At 36.6% G+C, this 14,971-nt stretch overlaps 1 protein-coding gene across 1 annotated transcript in view; it reads right to left on the bottom strand.

Annotated features, from left to right (window-relative positions):
* LOC118002869 (signal recognition particle 54 kDa protein) overlaps positions 1 to 14,971 on the bottom strand; it is a 41,937-nt gene that overhangs the window by 25,545 nt on the left and 1,421 nt on the right. Inside the window, exons 2-4 of the mRNA XM_034993472.1 lie at positions 4,844 to 4,954; positions 1,114 to 1,205; positions 91 to 175 (exon numbers count right to left, since the gene is read on the bottom strand). Of these exons, the coding sequence (XP_034849363.1) occupies positions 91 to 175; positions 1,114 to 1,205; positions 4,844 to 4,921 (255 nt within the window). The 5' untranslated portion in view covers positions 4,922 to 4,954. The remainder of the gene's footprint in view (positions 1 to 90; positions 176 to 1,113; positions 1,206 to 4,843; positions 4,955 to 14,971) is intronic.

The raw sequence follows: 14,971 nt of genomic DNA on the forward strand, positions 1-14,971 counted from the left end.
TCTGAAATAGTATTCCTGTTTGCAGTGCTAATGTATTTTTACCCACTGGACTCTACGGAGAACCATAGCACAGTCCTGATATAATTTTACCTTCACAAGTTCTTTAAATACAGCGTGCTGAATCATTTTTCTTTTGTTAAGACCAGATGCCATCTCTTCAAGATCAATAGCAGACCTTCAAGATGATGGTTTTTGTGGGTAGGAGAGAGAAAGTCAGTTAAGACACTCTGAAAAAAAGTTTCTGCTCCAAAAAAAATGTAAAAATACTCAATCATTCACATTAATAGTCTTCTGATTAGCATGTATATAATTACTATAGATTCCTAAGTCTATATCATAAAGAATTTACCATGAAATATTAGATACCAGACTGGGGTTAGTTTTTCAAGGCTTTCTTTTGAACTCATATCACTGCAAAGTATTAATTTTATTTATTTTTACAGCATATATATTTTATACATTTTTACATACAGCAGAAAATAGGATTGCTTTCTCTAGTTCTAAATGTTTAAATGCTAGTAGTTCTACATTTACTACCCAGTCTAACAATATGAAAAGGAGAAATGGCCTGAATATGACAAGGGCTAGGATTCAAACAGTTAATTGAGGGGCCTGTATTCTATGTGCCCTGCCCCAGTCGGTGCCTCTCCCAAAGAACACAATAACTGAGACAACACACATTACTCCTTCATTCAGATCCGGACAGAAAAACCAAAAGGAGAATAAGAACGAATACAATTCTCCAATAATGAAGGAGGCTGATTAATGTCATCTTAAGCCTGAAGAGGATAAAATGGCACCACTTTTCTATGAAGAACTGTTAAAAGGCTTTTATATTAAAATACTATACTGTGCATGATTGAATCTATCCAAATAAAGGAGTAGTAAAATGGAAAGAAATCCATAATTAAATGAAAGCCACATGTAGTTTATTCTTTGAAACATCATTATGGAAACACACTATCGATGCAATCTTGCAACATATGAGTTCTATTCTTTCCAAATGCTGTATAGCAGAAACGTTTCATGATATAGCAGACTTTTCTAGTTAGCTCTTCATCTCAGTAAACTCAATTTAGTTTGCCTGATTTTTACCTGATTAATTTAACTTACTTAACATTTTCTCTTAGTTGCTTCACTAGTTTAATATTAACATCTGCTTCCAATAATGCTGTACATACTTCTTTTAGCATAGCATTTAGTACCTGCAAATAAATAATACATAAAAATTGAACATTCCCAGTGTGTCATTTCAATTGTATAAAAACAATGGCTGATCAGTCATCATATACTATCATAGCTTAATAAAAACAATACTACACTGTTAGAGAAAAAAAAAAGTTTTCAATTAGCCTCAGAGAGGTAATCTTAGCAGATGTGTAATCATTTTGTCAAAATAAGATATTCCATTTAGTTGAAATCTTGCCATTTGCAACGATGTGGATGGAACTAGAGGGTATTATGCTAAGCGAAAGAAGTCAATCAGAGAAAGGCAATTATATGATCTCACTGATACGCAGAATTTAAGGGACAAAGCAGAGGATCATCAGGGAAGAGGAAAAAATGAAACACGACAAAACCAGAGAGGGAGACAAACCATAAGAGACTCTTAATCTCAGGAAACAAACTGAGGGTTGCCCGGTGTGGTGGGGGGTGGGAGGGATGGGGTGGCTGGGTGATGGACATTGGGGAGGGTATGTGTTGTGGTGAGCACTGGGTGTTGTATAAGACTGATGAATCACAGACCTTTACCCCTGAAACAAATAATACATTATATGTTAATTTAAAAAAAAAAAGAAAGAAAGAAAGATGGTCAAAAGGTACAAGCTTCCAGTTACAAAAATAAGTCATGGGGATGTAATGTATATGTGGTAACTATAGTTAATAATACTCTATTTTATATTTTTGAAGTTTCTGAGAGTAAATCTTAAAAGTTCTCATCAGAAGAAAAAAATTTCTGTAACTATGCATGGTGATGAATGTTAACTAGACTTACTGTGATCATTTACAATATATACAAATATCAAATCATTATGTTGTATACCTGAAACTAATATAATGTTATATATATGTCAATTATACTTCAATAAGAAAATAAAAAGTAAATCATTTGGCACATGGAAAAAAAAAATTCTATGTAAATGTAATTAATGTTAATTACTGGCAAGTAAAATGCTGTAATAATTTAAAAAAAAAAAGATATTCTATTTAGTTTTATTCAACCAAGTAGTAATTATCACAATTTTATTCCTATATTACAGTAACAATAGTAAAGACAATATGCAAGCCAAAGAAAGTTACTACACAATCGATGTTGCCATTAAACACCTTCTGTTGCTGATACACACTTTATATTCACAATATCTGCTTAATTGGATTACCAGGAAGAAAATGCAACAAAAGAAAATGACCTGGTCTGACCTAGCAGTCTTACTATTTCCACTCACAGCAGAGGAACAAAGTTGAAAAGAAAACTATCCTCCATTAATAACTCACTATCATCACATATTTGCTGAGTTACAAGGTACTGTGGTTAAAAGGTCATAAACTATAAAGTCTTAAAAAAAGATGAGGCTTTTGTTGCTCAGGTAAGTAAGTGTTTACACACTAAACTGTAAGCTCCATGAGGGCAGGAATTTTAGTCTGTTTTGTCACTGCTATACCCCTGGTGCCAGCAAAAAGTCTGCAAAAATGCAGGCCCTGGGGCACCTGGCTGGCTCAGTCAGTTATAGCATATGACTCCTGATCTCGGGGTTATGAGTTCGAGCCCCACGCTGGGTGTAGAGATTATTCAAAAATAAAATCTTTTTTTTTTTTTAAGATTTTTATTTATTTAGTTGAGAGAGAGAGAGAGAGAGCACAAGCAGGGGGAGGGGCAGAGGAGGGAGAAGCAAGCTTCCCACTGAGTAGGGAGCCCAACGACATGGGGCTCAATCCCAGGACACTGGGATCACGACCTGAGCCAAAGACAGACCCTTAACCGACCAAGCCACCCAGGCACCCCAAAAATAAAATCTTAAAAAAAAAAAAAAAAAAGGCCCTGGAATTTTTCTTGAATAATTCCCATCTTCAACTCACTTCATACACCCTACAGAGGCTTATCAGATCTCTCTCTCATTAAAGGAGTCTGATAAAAAATGGAACTGATCTTTCATTAGAGGGATTTCTTCTTGTTAATTCCCTAGCAGCACAGTACTAAGAGCAGAGAAGTTGCCAATTCAAGCAACAGCTGTTACCCTACTTCCCACCAAGCTCTTCTCCCTGGCTTCTTTTTTCTCTACTATAAACATAAACAGCATAAGGGTTACACAAAGGGGAAAACTGTTTGAACGGCTATTGTTTTATTTATTCTGAATCCTAAAGACTACACAATGGTTTAAGTTATGATTTATCATTTAATAATAATTATTAGAAAAAGCCCTGGATGAGGAATTAGAAAAAAGATACTAATCCTGGCTTTTTGGATAAATAAACATGTGGAACTGACTTTCTGTTGCTGTTAACTGAGAGGCTGTACTAGCTAAACTCAAAGATGGTCCCAAAATTATTTAAATCCATTAGCTTATTAAAGTATTGGTAGCAAATTCTGCATTAGATTTTTTTTTCAGTGAGCACTGAGTAATGTACAGAACTGGTGAATCACTGTATTGTAAACCCAAAACTAATAGAGCACTTATATTAACTACACTGGATAAATTTTTTTTTTAAGTTCAAAAAAAATTTTTCTTTTCAAACCTCCAAGTTAGAAAGCACTTTTTTTTTTTTCCTTAGAGAGAGAGGGAGAGAGAGGAGTGGGGAGGGGCAGAGGGAGAGAGAGAATCCCAAGCAGGCCCCAATCCCAGCATAGACCCTAACTTGGGGCTCGATCTCACAAACCCAACATCATGACCTGAGCTGAAATCAAGAGTCCAATGCTTAACTGACTGAGCCACCCAGGTGCCCCTAGAAAGTACTTTTTATCTATTATTTCATTTGATCCTTAAAACCATCTTGTAAGGGAAATACTGTCTTCTCATTTTATACATTAAGGAATCTGAAGTTGACTTGCCCAAATTTCTATCACAAGCTACTAAGTAGGTTGCTAAACAAGGTCTTCTAAACCAAATTCAGTACTCTCCCATTGGTACCACAAAATATAAAGTATACTTGTGGGTTCTCATCTTCTTCAATTGATAAATCATTAAGATACCAGGTATGGGGGGGGAAATGACATATATATTTTTTTTTTTTGGTGGGCAGCAAAGGTTTATTGAGTGATAGCAAAGTGATAGTACAAAGCTCCCAAGGAGGGAGGGGACCTGAGAGGGTTGCCTGAGAAAGAAATATTTTAAACTTAAAACAAGAAAGCCAAGAGAAAGAGTATTTCAGATACCATATAAGGAGTCAGCTTACAAAATCTAAAATAAACAAAAACTGAGTGAGGATTTCAGAGAAAAGCAAAGTAGACAATATGAAAATACTAGCCTTTTATGAGAATGCTAAATAAAAGTGGAGAGAAAGGTGAGATGCGCATATGCCTACCCAAGAAGAAAGAAGCAGGACACTGAAGTTTTGGGCTTATCTCTCCTGATCTAAGCCATTTTCAAAACAAAAAAATGTCATTTTTACATGTTAGTTAAGATTTGGGGGTTTTTTGTTTCCTTTTTATAATTCTTTATAGAAAGTTAAATAGTAAGATGGTCAACTCAATAAAAAACACCATCTAGTGTATCCAGTTTTAAATTTTTATCTACAGTTATTAAATCTACATTAAAACAAATATAAACATAGAGGTTACTAATAATTCATCTCCCTGATGTTAGTAATGATGTACAATCATATATATTTCACACATTATACATACCTCTTCATTGATAATGGTGGCATTGCTCAATGAGCGTAATGCTGATGTTATTTTTCTTCCAAGGTCTGCTAGTACCATCTTGAAGGTTTTAAGATGTGATTACAAGAAAATCTAAGAAGGAAAAACATTAAATAAAAACATGTGAAAAATAATACCAGTTCCCATAACTGAAGACTTCTAAAGAAGAGTATTTAGTTCAAATTAAAGTACTTTAATGTTTAGATTCTATAACTTCAATTTCCATAGCCTCAACCTGCAGCCTCAATATAGGTATGCCCAAAAGCTAAAGCTACCCCTTGATTATGATGCCTTACGTTTGAATACCTAATTGGAATAGTCTATACAAATCAGCAAATTTAACATATCAGATAATATGTTTTGAGGAAATGATATAATCTCAACTCTGGACATACATGTGAATATGGACATTTTGGACATACATGTGAATATGAATAAGAGAAGGAAAAATGTGAAATCTCCACCCAGAACTATTGTCCAATTTACCACATTAAAGGACTCTGTAAACTACCTTGATTCAGGCTCTAAGCCAAAGGAAAAAAAAAGGTTTAATTAATAAGACACCTCACTTTTCACACACATTACATTAGCTCATCTTATTTTTTTTTCTAAGACCCAAGGAAAGGGGTATATTACTAACTTTCCTATTTTATTTTATTTTAAAAAAATTTTTTTAAATTTTTTATTTATTTGACAGAGAGATAGCACAAGTAGGCAGAGCGGCAGGCAGAGGGAAAGGGAGAAGCAGGCTCTCTGCTGAGCAAGGAGCCCGATGCGGGGCTCAATCCCAGGATCCTGGGATCATGACCTGAGCCAAAGGCAGCCGCTTAACCGACTGAGCCACCCAGATGCCCCTAACTTTCCTATTTTAAAGCTCTTCTTGATTCCCCAACTCTATAACAAGATAACCTCAAAGGCCCTTTCCAGCTCTAAAATGTTATGGTTTTATAAAGTATGCAGATGCACCTACTACACCTAAGTCCTTATACCATGCAAGGACTCATGGGTGGTAAGCAAGCAAATAGGACAGGTAGTCCCTGGCCTCAAGCTGATTATCTACTAACTGGCAAGACAAGACACATGAATGTGCAGCAAAATAAATATTAGGAGAATTCCTTTTGCCTGACTTTCTTCAAACTGGGACATCGGCTTTTTCCTACCTTCAGGCTCAAATGAAACATCAGCTCTTCCTGGGTCTCAAGCCTGCCAGCCTTTGAAATGGAACTACACCACTCGATCAGCTCTCCTGGGTCTCCAACTTGCCAAGCTGGAGGATCTTGGGACCTGTCAGCCTCCATGATCACATGAGCCAATTCCTTATAATAAAGTTCTTTTTATATATGTGTATATGTATATACACACACACATTCTATTGTTCTGTTTCTGTGGAGACCCTTGACTAATACCAGTAAAGAACTAGTTCAAAGCTAGCAATAAAACTTTATGATCAACTGTCAATAATTATTTCCTTAAAAATTCAAAGGAAGAGGGGCGCCTGGGTGGCTCAGTTGGTTAAGCGACTGCCTTCGGCTCAGGTCATGATCCTGGAGTCCCTGGATCGAGTCCCGCATCGGGCTCCCTGCTCGGCAGGGAGTCTGCTTCTCCCTCTGACCCTCCCCCCTCTCATGTGCTCTCTCTCTCATTCTGTCAAATTAAAAAAAAAAAAAAAAATCTTTAAAAAAAAATTCAAAGGAAGAAAAAACAGGCTCAAATAGATAGAACAAGCTTTACAGAGAAACTTGAATATGAATTTGATCCTGAAATATAAGTAGAACGTGGCTAGGCAGAGAAGAAGACAAAAAGGAACTGGAAGAGGATAGGCAAGAGCAAAAATGGAGACATAGAAAAGCTTGGGACATACTATACATTACATATGCATTATGTGTGGACTTAGAGATTATTAAGTCTGTATTATTTGGGAGACACTAAATAAATATTCTAGTCAGAACAGCGGGTTATCTAATTAAAAGGAAATACAGGTTGTAAAGAGCTCTGAAACCAAGTTAAGTATCAATTGTCTGGTAGAAGCAGAATCGGCAGAAAAGCTCAGTGTTCAATGATTTTAGTTAACTCTTCTAAGTTAATCTAATCTATCAACCAAGATAATTTAGACTAGATTCCTATAAAGAGAGTATATGAGATTAAAAATAAGAGAAACAGGGGCGCCTGGGTGGCTCAGTCGTTAAGCATCTGCCTTCGGCTCAGGTCATGATCCCAGGGTCCTGGGATCCAGCCCCGCATCAGGCTCCCTGCTCTGCGGGAAGCCTGCTTCTCTCTCTCCCACTCCCCCTGCTTGTGTTCCCTCTCTCGCTGTGTCTCTCTCTGTCAAATAAATAAATAAAATCTTTAAAAAAAAAAAGAGAGAAACAGAAGGACAAAATTGCTGACTCATTCAACATAGAGAACAAGGAGATGAGGGGAGTCAAAAGAAGCAGGAAAGGAAATGCACTCAAGGACCTATCACTGGCAAAGAGATGTTCCAGGTTGAGCTCTAAATTAAACACTACAGAGGCGCCTGGGTGGCTCAGTCGGTTAAACGGCTGCCTTCGGCTCAGGTCATGATCCCAGAGTCCTGGGATCTAGCCCCGCATCGGGCTCCCTGTTCGGCGGAGAGCCTGCTTCTCCCTCTCCCTCTGCCTGCCTCTCTGCCTACTTGTGCTCTCTATCTCTCTGTCAAATAAATAAATAAAATCTTTAAAAAAAAAAAAAAAAAACACTACACTTCCACTCAGGTAAAACTAGGTAATTTAGAACCTAAAAAATTACTACCAACACTTGATGGAATTGAAAAAAATGTGCTTACCGTAAATTGTTTACAGTTACATGGTTACTTCACCTGAAAGACCAACTACTTCATAGACAAGATCAAGCACTTTTTGTTTCTTATCCCATACTCATTATACTAAATTATTATTGCTTAAGTAAATATTCCTGAGGTAAAAAATAAGTCAGATGTTTCAGTTCATCTCCTTTACCACTGTGTTACCGAGAGTGATATAATCCTAATTATGACACCACAATTTACTTTTTTAGAGATGATGTCATAAACACATCATCCTCCATTTTATTTTTTTACTTTTTTTTAAAGATTTTATTTATTTATTTACAAGAGAGATAGAGAGAGAACACAAGTAGGCAGAGAAGCAGGAGAGGGAGAAGCAGGCTCCCTGCAGAGCAGGGAGACCGATGCGGGACTCGATCCCAGGACCCTGGGATCATGACCTGAGCCGAAGGCAGCCGCTTAACCGACTGAGCCACCCAGGCGGCCCTCATCCTCCATTTTAAAAAGCTTAACTCTTAAATATAAACTTACCTTCCCATGTAGACTGATCTTTTTTTTTTTTAAGATTTTATTTATTCATTTGAGATAGAGATACAGAGAGAGAGAGCATGAGCAGGGGAAGAGGCAGAGGGAGAGGAAGAAGCAGGCTCCCCGCCGAGCAGGGAGTCCGATGCTGGGCTCGATCCCAGGACCCTGGGATCATGACCTGAGCCGAAGGCAGACACTTAACCATCTGAGCCACCCAGGCGCCCTGTAGACTGATCTTTTAAACTAAAAAAACTTCTGTGAAGTTTTCTAATACATTTTTCCTCATGTAAGTACTTATTGGCAGCACATTTTAAAATTATTTACTTGATTATAAAAACTTACATTTCAGTAGAGGAATAATGATATCTAATAATACCTTTTATTTATACAGTATTATCTGTGCAATTTCCAAGGATGTGTTCCTGAAAACTCTGGTATTAGAATTCTCCTCAAAACCTCAATAACAGGGCACCTGGGTGGCTCAGATGGTTAAGCGTCTGCCTTCAGCTCAGATCATGATCCCAGGGTCCTGGGATCAAGCCCCGCATCGGGCTCCTGGCTCGGCGGGGAGCCTGCTTCTCCCTTTCCCTCTGCCTCTCTCCCTGCTCATGCCTTCTCTCTCTCTCCCTCTGTATCTCTGTGTCTCAAATGAATAAATAAAATCTTTAAAAAAAAAAAAAAAACCTCAATGATTTCCTATTTCAGGCAGAAGTAAAGTCCTCAAAATACAAAATGGACTTTAAGGCACTCTCAAATACACACACTCCATTTTAATCACATTGACCTCCTTACTGTTGATGCTGCGTATTTCTACCTCAGGGCCTTTGTACTGGCTGGCATGATCTCTCCCTGGCTGACAAGGGGAAGACAGCTCCCTGCCTCATCTCCTTCAGATTGATGTCTAGATGCAGTTTCTCAATAAGGCCTTCCCTAATCACTTGTTTAAAATCACAATTCCCCTTTCCTTTATTTTTTCTCATTGTCCCATTACCAAATAACATGATTTACTTATACTATTTGTGGTCTATAATATACCCCAACTGAAATGTAAGCTGCATGCAGGCAGGGACTTTTGCCTCTTTTGCTCTCTCCTATGAACTCACTGCTTTATGTACCCTCAGAGTTATATATTGAACCCTTATTAAAAATGACCTTTATGAATGAATGTATTAAAGACTTTAGGAATAAAGCAAGACTAGGGAACCAAAGTCATGAAAGGCCTTATAAAGATCTCTTTTAAGACCACTAATATACAGCCACTCTGGAAAACAGTATGGAGGTTCCTCAGAAAGTTGAAAATAGAGCTACCCTATGACCCAGCAATTGCACTACTAGGTATTTACCCCAAAGATACAAATGTAGTGACCTGAAGGGGCACCTGCACCCCAATGTTTATAGCAGCAATGTCCACAATAGCCAAACTACGGAAAGACCCCAGATATCCATCGACACATGAATGGATAAAGATGTGGTATATATATTCAATGGAATATTACGTAGCCATCAAAAAAATGAAATCTTGCCATTTGCAATGACGTGAATGGAACTAGAGGGACTATACTAAGGGAAATAAGTCAATCAGAGAAATACAATTATCATATGATCTCACTGATATGCGGAATTTAAGAAACAAGGCAGAGGATCATGGCGGAAGAGAGGAAAAAATGTAACAAGACAAAACCAGAGAGGGAGACAAACCATAAGAAACTCTTAACTATAGGAAACAAACTGAGGGTTGCTGTAGGGGAGGGGGTTGGGGGAACTGGGTGGCTGGGTGATGGACATTGGGGAGGGTATGTGTTGTGGTGAGCGCTGTGTATTGTGTAAGACGGATGAATCACAGACCTGTACCCCTGAAACAAATAATACATTATATGTTAATAAAAAAAAATTGGAAGAGTTAAAAAAAAGACCTCTAATATAAACCAATGAAATCAAAAGAAAGTCAATGACCTAGGTAATTGATATTGTACAATTAATATCCATTTGCCATTACTTATTACAACTTTTTAGAATTTCCCTAAAAAAGGAATTTCCAACAAGATTCTTTTTTTTTTTAAGATTTTATTTATTTATTTGACAGAGAGATAGCGAAAGCAGGAACACAAGCAGAGGGAGTGAGAGAGGGAGAAGCAGGCTCTCCGCTGAGCAGGGAGCCTGATGTGGAGCTCGAACCCAGGACCCTGGGATTGACCTGAGCCGAAGGCAGCCACTTAACAGACTGAGCCACCCAAGCACCCCTTCCAACAAGCTTCTTAAAAATTAACTTCACCTTGATCTAATATGCATACTAAAATACAGAACATCTTTTTTAATGTTACTAGCTAACCCTTTATCTCAAATTGGAGTAATTTACAACTCAAGCACACTCACTCAAAATTCTCTTGTTCAACTAAAAAGGTTTATAGAAGTAAATCAGTATATATTAGAATTTCATAAAAGAGGAATCTCTACTTAGATGGGGCTGTTGGAAAAGTTTAAGAGTAAATTACTGTATAGTACTTCATACAGTTTAACATCTATTATCTCATTCCACCCTCACAACAATTTTATGATATAAGCAGGTTAGGGAATGGTGTTCCCTACAAAAAAAACAAAACAAAATGACTTTCCACAGTCCCCTGGCTACACAGTCTTAGGTCCGATAGTATGAATGATGCTTTAAAAAACAGGGTTGAATATCCCTGCTGGCAAACTCCAGGACAAATTTTGTTGCTATATTCAAGAGAGGAAATCATATTTTGAAAGCAAAAATGCACACTCCTCTTCATGGAAGAATCATTGCAATGTCCAGAAAGAACTGATCAGGACCACTGCAATCAGGATGTATAAGGACTGAGCTTTGTCCGAGTCACATGTTCTAACAGGAATCTAAGAGGAGTTGGATAGTGAGGTGATGGAAACAAGCCCAAGTCTAGGGTGCCCTGATAAGGCAAGCACAAGGCCAAGTATCATACATACCCACTGCAGTGTGAAGTACTGGAAAGAGCATGGGCTTTGGAGTCTGACAGACTTGGATTCAAATCCCAGCTCTGTTACATTCTGGCTGTGTTACTTTGGGTAAGTTACTTAATCTCTCTGAGCCTCACTTTCCTCACCTACAAAATGGAGATAATACCACTGTCAAGGTAGTGACCCTGAAGGGATTTTGTGAGGGTTAAATGAGACAATAAATATAAAACTGTCTGCAAGTGCCTAGTATATTAACGTCCTTGCTTTCTTGAATGATACCAACTGGCTCTCCCTATAGTGCTATCTGAAGTGTAAGTAAACAGGAACTTTTCTTAAACCCTACTAAAGTTCCCGTCCCATTACCTAGGAACCACCCCAGGAATCTTTAGTGCCAATTACACGTACCTGTAATTCTATTGTTCAACAGCAGCTGGAGTGTTCAAACAGCCACTTTCCTCTACATAAACAATTATAAATATTCCTGCCAGAACCTTACCTGGTCTGAGATTATATAAACAGATCCTAACGACTGGAGATTTCAAATCCTATTACAATGAAAATTCCTGTAAAAAAGTTCTTCTAAGCCCTAGTCAGTGACTAATTTATTGGATCAATATTAGACTAAAAAACTAAATTAATATATTAGTAGTAGTATTTACTACTACTAATGTAGAATTGAAAATTCAATTCTACATTATATACCTTTCCAGAAGCTATTCAAATAGCCCAAACCAATACTTGCTTTCCTCACTATAATACTAAATATATCTATATATATTTAAATCCTGTGTAGTATATGTATTCATATTCTAGGATATCAGAAAAGTAAATTTATCTAACCAAGTGGCCTATACGCATCTTATTTGCTAAAATTATTCTATTTGAATAACAATATAATGTTAATTATGACTTTTAAATTTATGAATACTTTTTCATTCTGAATCTTAGTCCTCCAAAGAAATAATTCATAATAACTTATGTTTTGTGATTACAGGAAGATAGACGTTCATTGTAAAAATTCAAACGCTACAGAAGTACTAAAGGTAGAAAATATAATTCCCCTAATCTTACAGCCTCTTGTCCCCTGGATAACCACCAATAACAATTTGGTATACGTTCCTATAGACTTTGTTTTCTTTGCATATAATTTAGGCAAGTTTTCACAAGAATTATGGTTTGGGGGGAGTGAAAAAGGAAGCAGTAATGAGGGAAATTCTTTTGTAAACACGCTTGCTAATGCTAAAAATATGCTTAAATGCAAAGGCAGAATACATAGCTGCATATATTGTATAATCCATTTTTGTCTATAAACAAATATCAAAAAATAACATTAGCCTCCAGGGAAATACAGATCAAAGGCACAACCAGATACTACTTCTCGCACACTAGAATGGCTATAGTCAAAAAGACATAACTAATGTGGTTAAGAATGTGGAGAAATCAGAACCCTCACACACTGCTGGTAAGAATATAAATGGTATAGTCCTTTGGAAATAGTTTGGCAATTCCTCAAAATGTTAAACATAGAGTTACTGTATATGACCCAGCAATTCCATTTGGAGGTACATCCAAGAGAAAGTAAGACACACACATCCACAAATATCCATAAAATGGAATATTTGATAATAAAAAGGAATGAAGCACTGATACATGCTACAACATGAATGAATACTGAAAACATTATGCTACATGAAAGAAACCAGTGACAAAAGAGCCACATACTCTGTGATTCCATTTATATGAAATGTCCAAAAGTAAATCTATAGAGACAGAAAGTGGATTAATAGTTGCTTAGGGCTCAGGAGTTGGGGGAAAATGAGGAGTGACTACTAATGAGCATGGAGTTTTTTCATGGAGTGATAAAAATGTTCTAAAATTGATTGTGGTGATGCTTGCACAACTCTGTAAATACACTAAAAACTACTGAATTGTACACTTTAGGTGAACTGTAGGACGTGTGAATTTTGTCTCAGTAAAACTGTTAGAAAATAGTAACATTTGTCATTTCCGGATGATGAACAACTAGTCATCTTTATTTTTTTATTTACATCTTTTTGTAATTTCCAAATTTTTGGTAATGACTAAGACTATTATTTTTTAAATCAAAGGGAAATTTATTTTTCACAGTGCTCCTTGTGAGAAATACGGTGATATTATACTGGGGATTGAGATGGAATTGCCACTTGAATTCATTTAGTTATTCATTCATTCAATATCTACTATGTGTTCCATGAATCATACCAGCATGAGAAAAGTTCTAACTCCAAATCAATAAATTACATCAACTTAACACAGACAAGACTCCTCTGTTGACTTCAAAAGATCAATTATACATCATACCATCACTGACTTAACTGCTTTAATTCTGCACCAAAGGTTATATTTAACTATGCAAGAAGTATCAGGAAATTCTCTCTTCATTAAAATAATCTGTTTCCAAATTTTAAAACTCCCTTTAATATTAAAAAAAAAAAACAATGCAACATTTCATAGTTTGATAGTAGAAAAGGTATACCAACAATTCAATTAGCAACAAGGGGTAATAACTCAAAAACAGTGAGAATCATTTAAGATCCTTTATTGGCTATCAGGTCGATCATAACAAGGATCTTTATGTAAACTGTTACCAAGATTAAAACAAAGTCAAAAGAATTCCTTGGCAATAGTCTGTCCTGAAGTTGAAAAGACCATAGACTAAAAGCATGGATGAGGAGGAATAAGAGGTATATGATATTTTTGTTATTTCAGCTACATGTACCTAACACCTATCCGCTGCAAATTAAATACTCAATCAGAATCTCCAAGGATAGTACCATGAAAAGGTTTTGGGGGAAGTGGCTGGCCTCATCTAACTTCTTGATTAGGAGAGTAAAACAAGGTATCTATATTTTGAAAAACTTCACTGGCTATACTGAAGGGCAACCAGGCATAAAAATCACTATATGAAACAATACTCCTCAAAGGAAACAAGAGAAAGAAAAATCTGTTCCATAATTTAAAAATTAGAGTCAATGTAGCAAATACACTGGAGGGAGAAAAACTTGAGAGCAAGGAGACTACAGTCCTAATCATAGTAATCATACTCCAAAAGTCTGGTGGAGGCATGTCGGCTTGCACCAGGGAAGCAGAAAGCAGAATGGATCAAGTCAAGCCCAAGCAGAAGCTAAAGGACCTAATCACCAAATAGTTGTGGGAAATGAAGGAGAAACAAAAGGCAAAAGTGACTCCAAGGTCTCAAATAGTAACCAGATGGCCAGGGATACCATTAACCAATGAAGGGAAGACAAAAAAGAGATGCTGGTTTGAAAGCTAAAGAGTAACCAGAGAAAAGGTTCAAGAGGCTTTAAGGTTTTGTAATGTTGTATTTGTCATATTCTACTAAAGTGGGATTTTGAGTACATCTGCTATAATACTTTGTAATGTCCTACTAAAGTTGGATACTGAGTACATAGGGGTTCGTTTTATTATTGTTTTTAAAATTGAACATACAAATATCACAAAATTCAGGTAGAAACAAGGAGTCAAAGCTCCTATGTATGATATACGTAACAATGAAAAAGTGGAAAAAAGGGAAGTGGAGGTAGTAAATTTGGTTTGGGACCTATTGAAACTAAAGAACTCTATCATTCATGAGACAGAAGTTACAGGGGAAAAAAGAGAAGTTAGAGAAGTTTGGAAATGGTTAGCGAACAAAGATAATGCCATGGAAGCCAAGGACGTAGATGAGAATTCTCAAGGACAGCCTGTGAAAGACCACGGGATGGTAAAGAGCCAACAAAAGGAGTCAACTAAAACATAATAATTAAAATGGATAGAAGCCCTTACTAATTCCTTTCCTTCTCCAAAGG

This window comes from Mirounga leonina, unplaced genomic scaffold (assembly GCF_011800145.1).
Source record: "Mirounga leonina isolate KUSES-001 unplaced genomic scaffold, KU_Mleo_1.0 Mir_84, whole genome shotgun sequence".
Taxonomy (NCBI): domain Eukaryota; kingdom Metazoa; phylum Chordata; class Mammalia; order Carnivora; family Phocidae; genus Mirounga; species Mirounga leonina.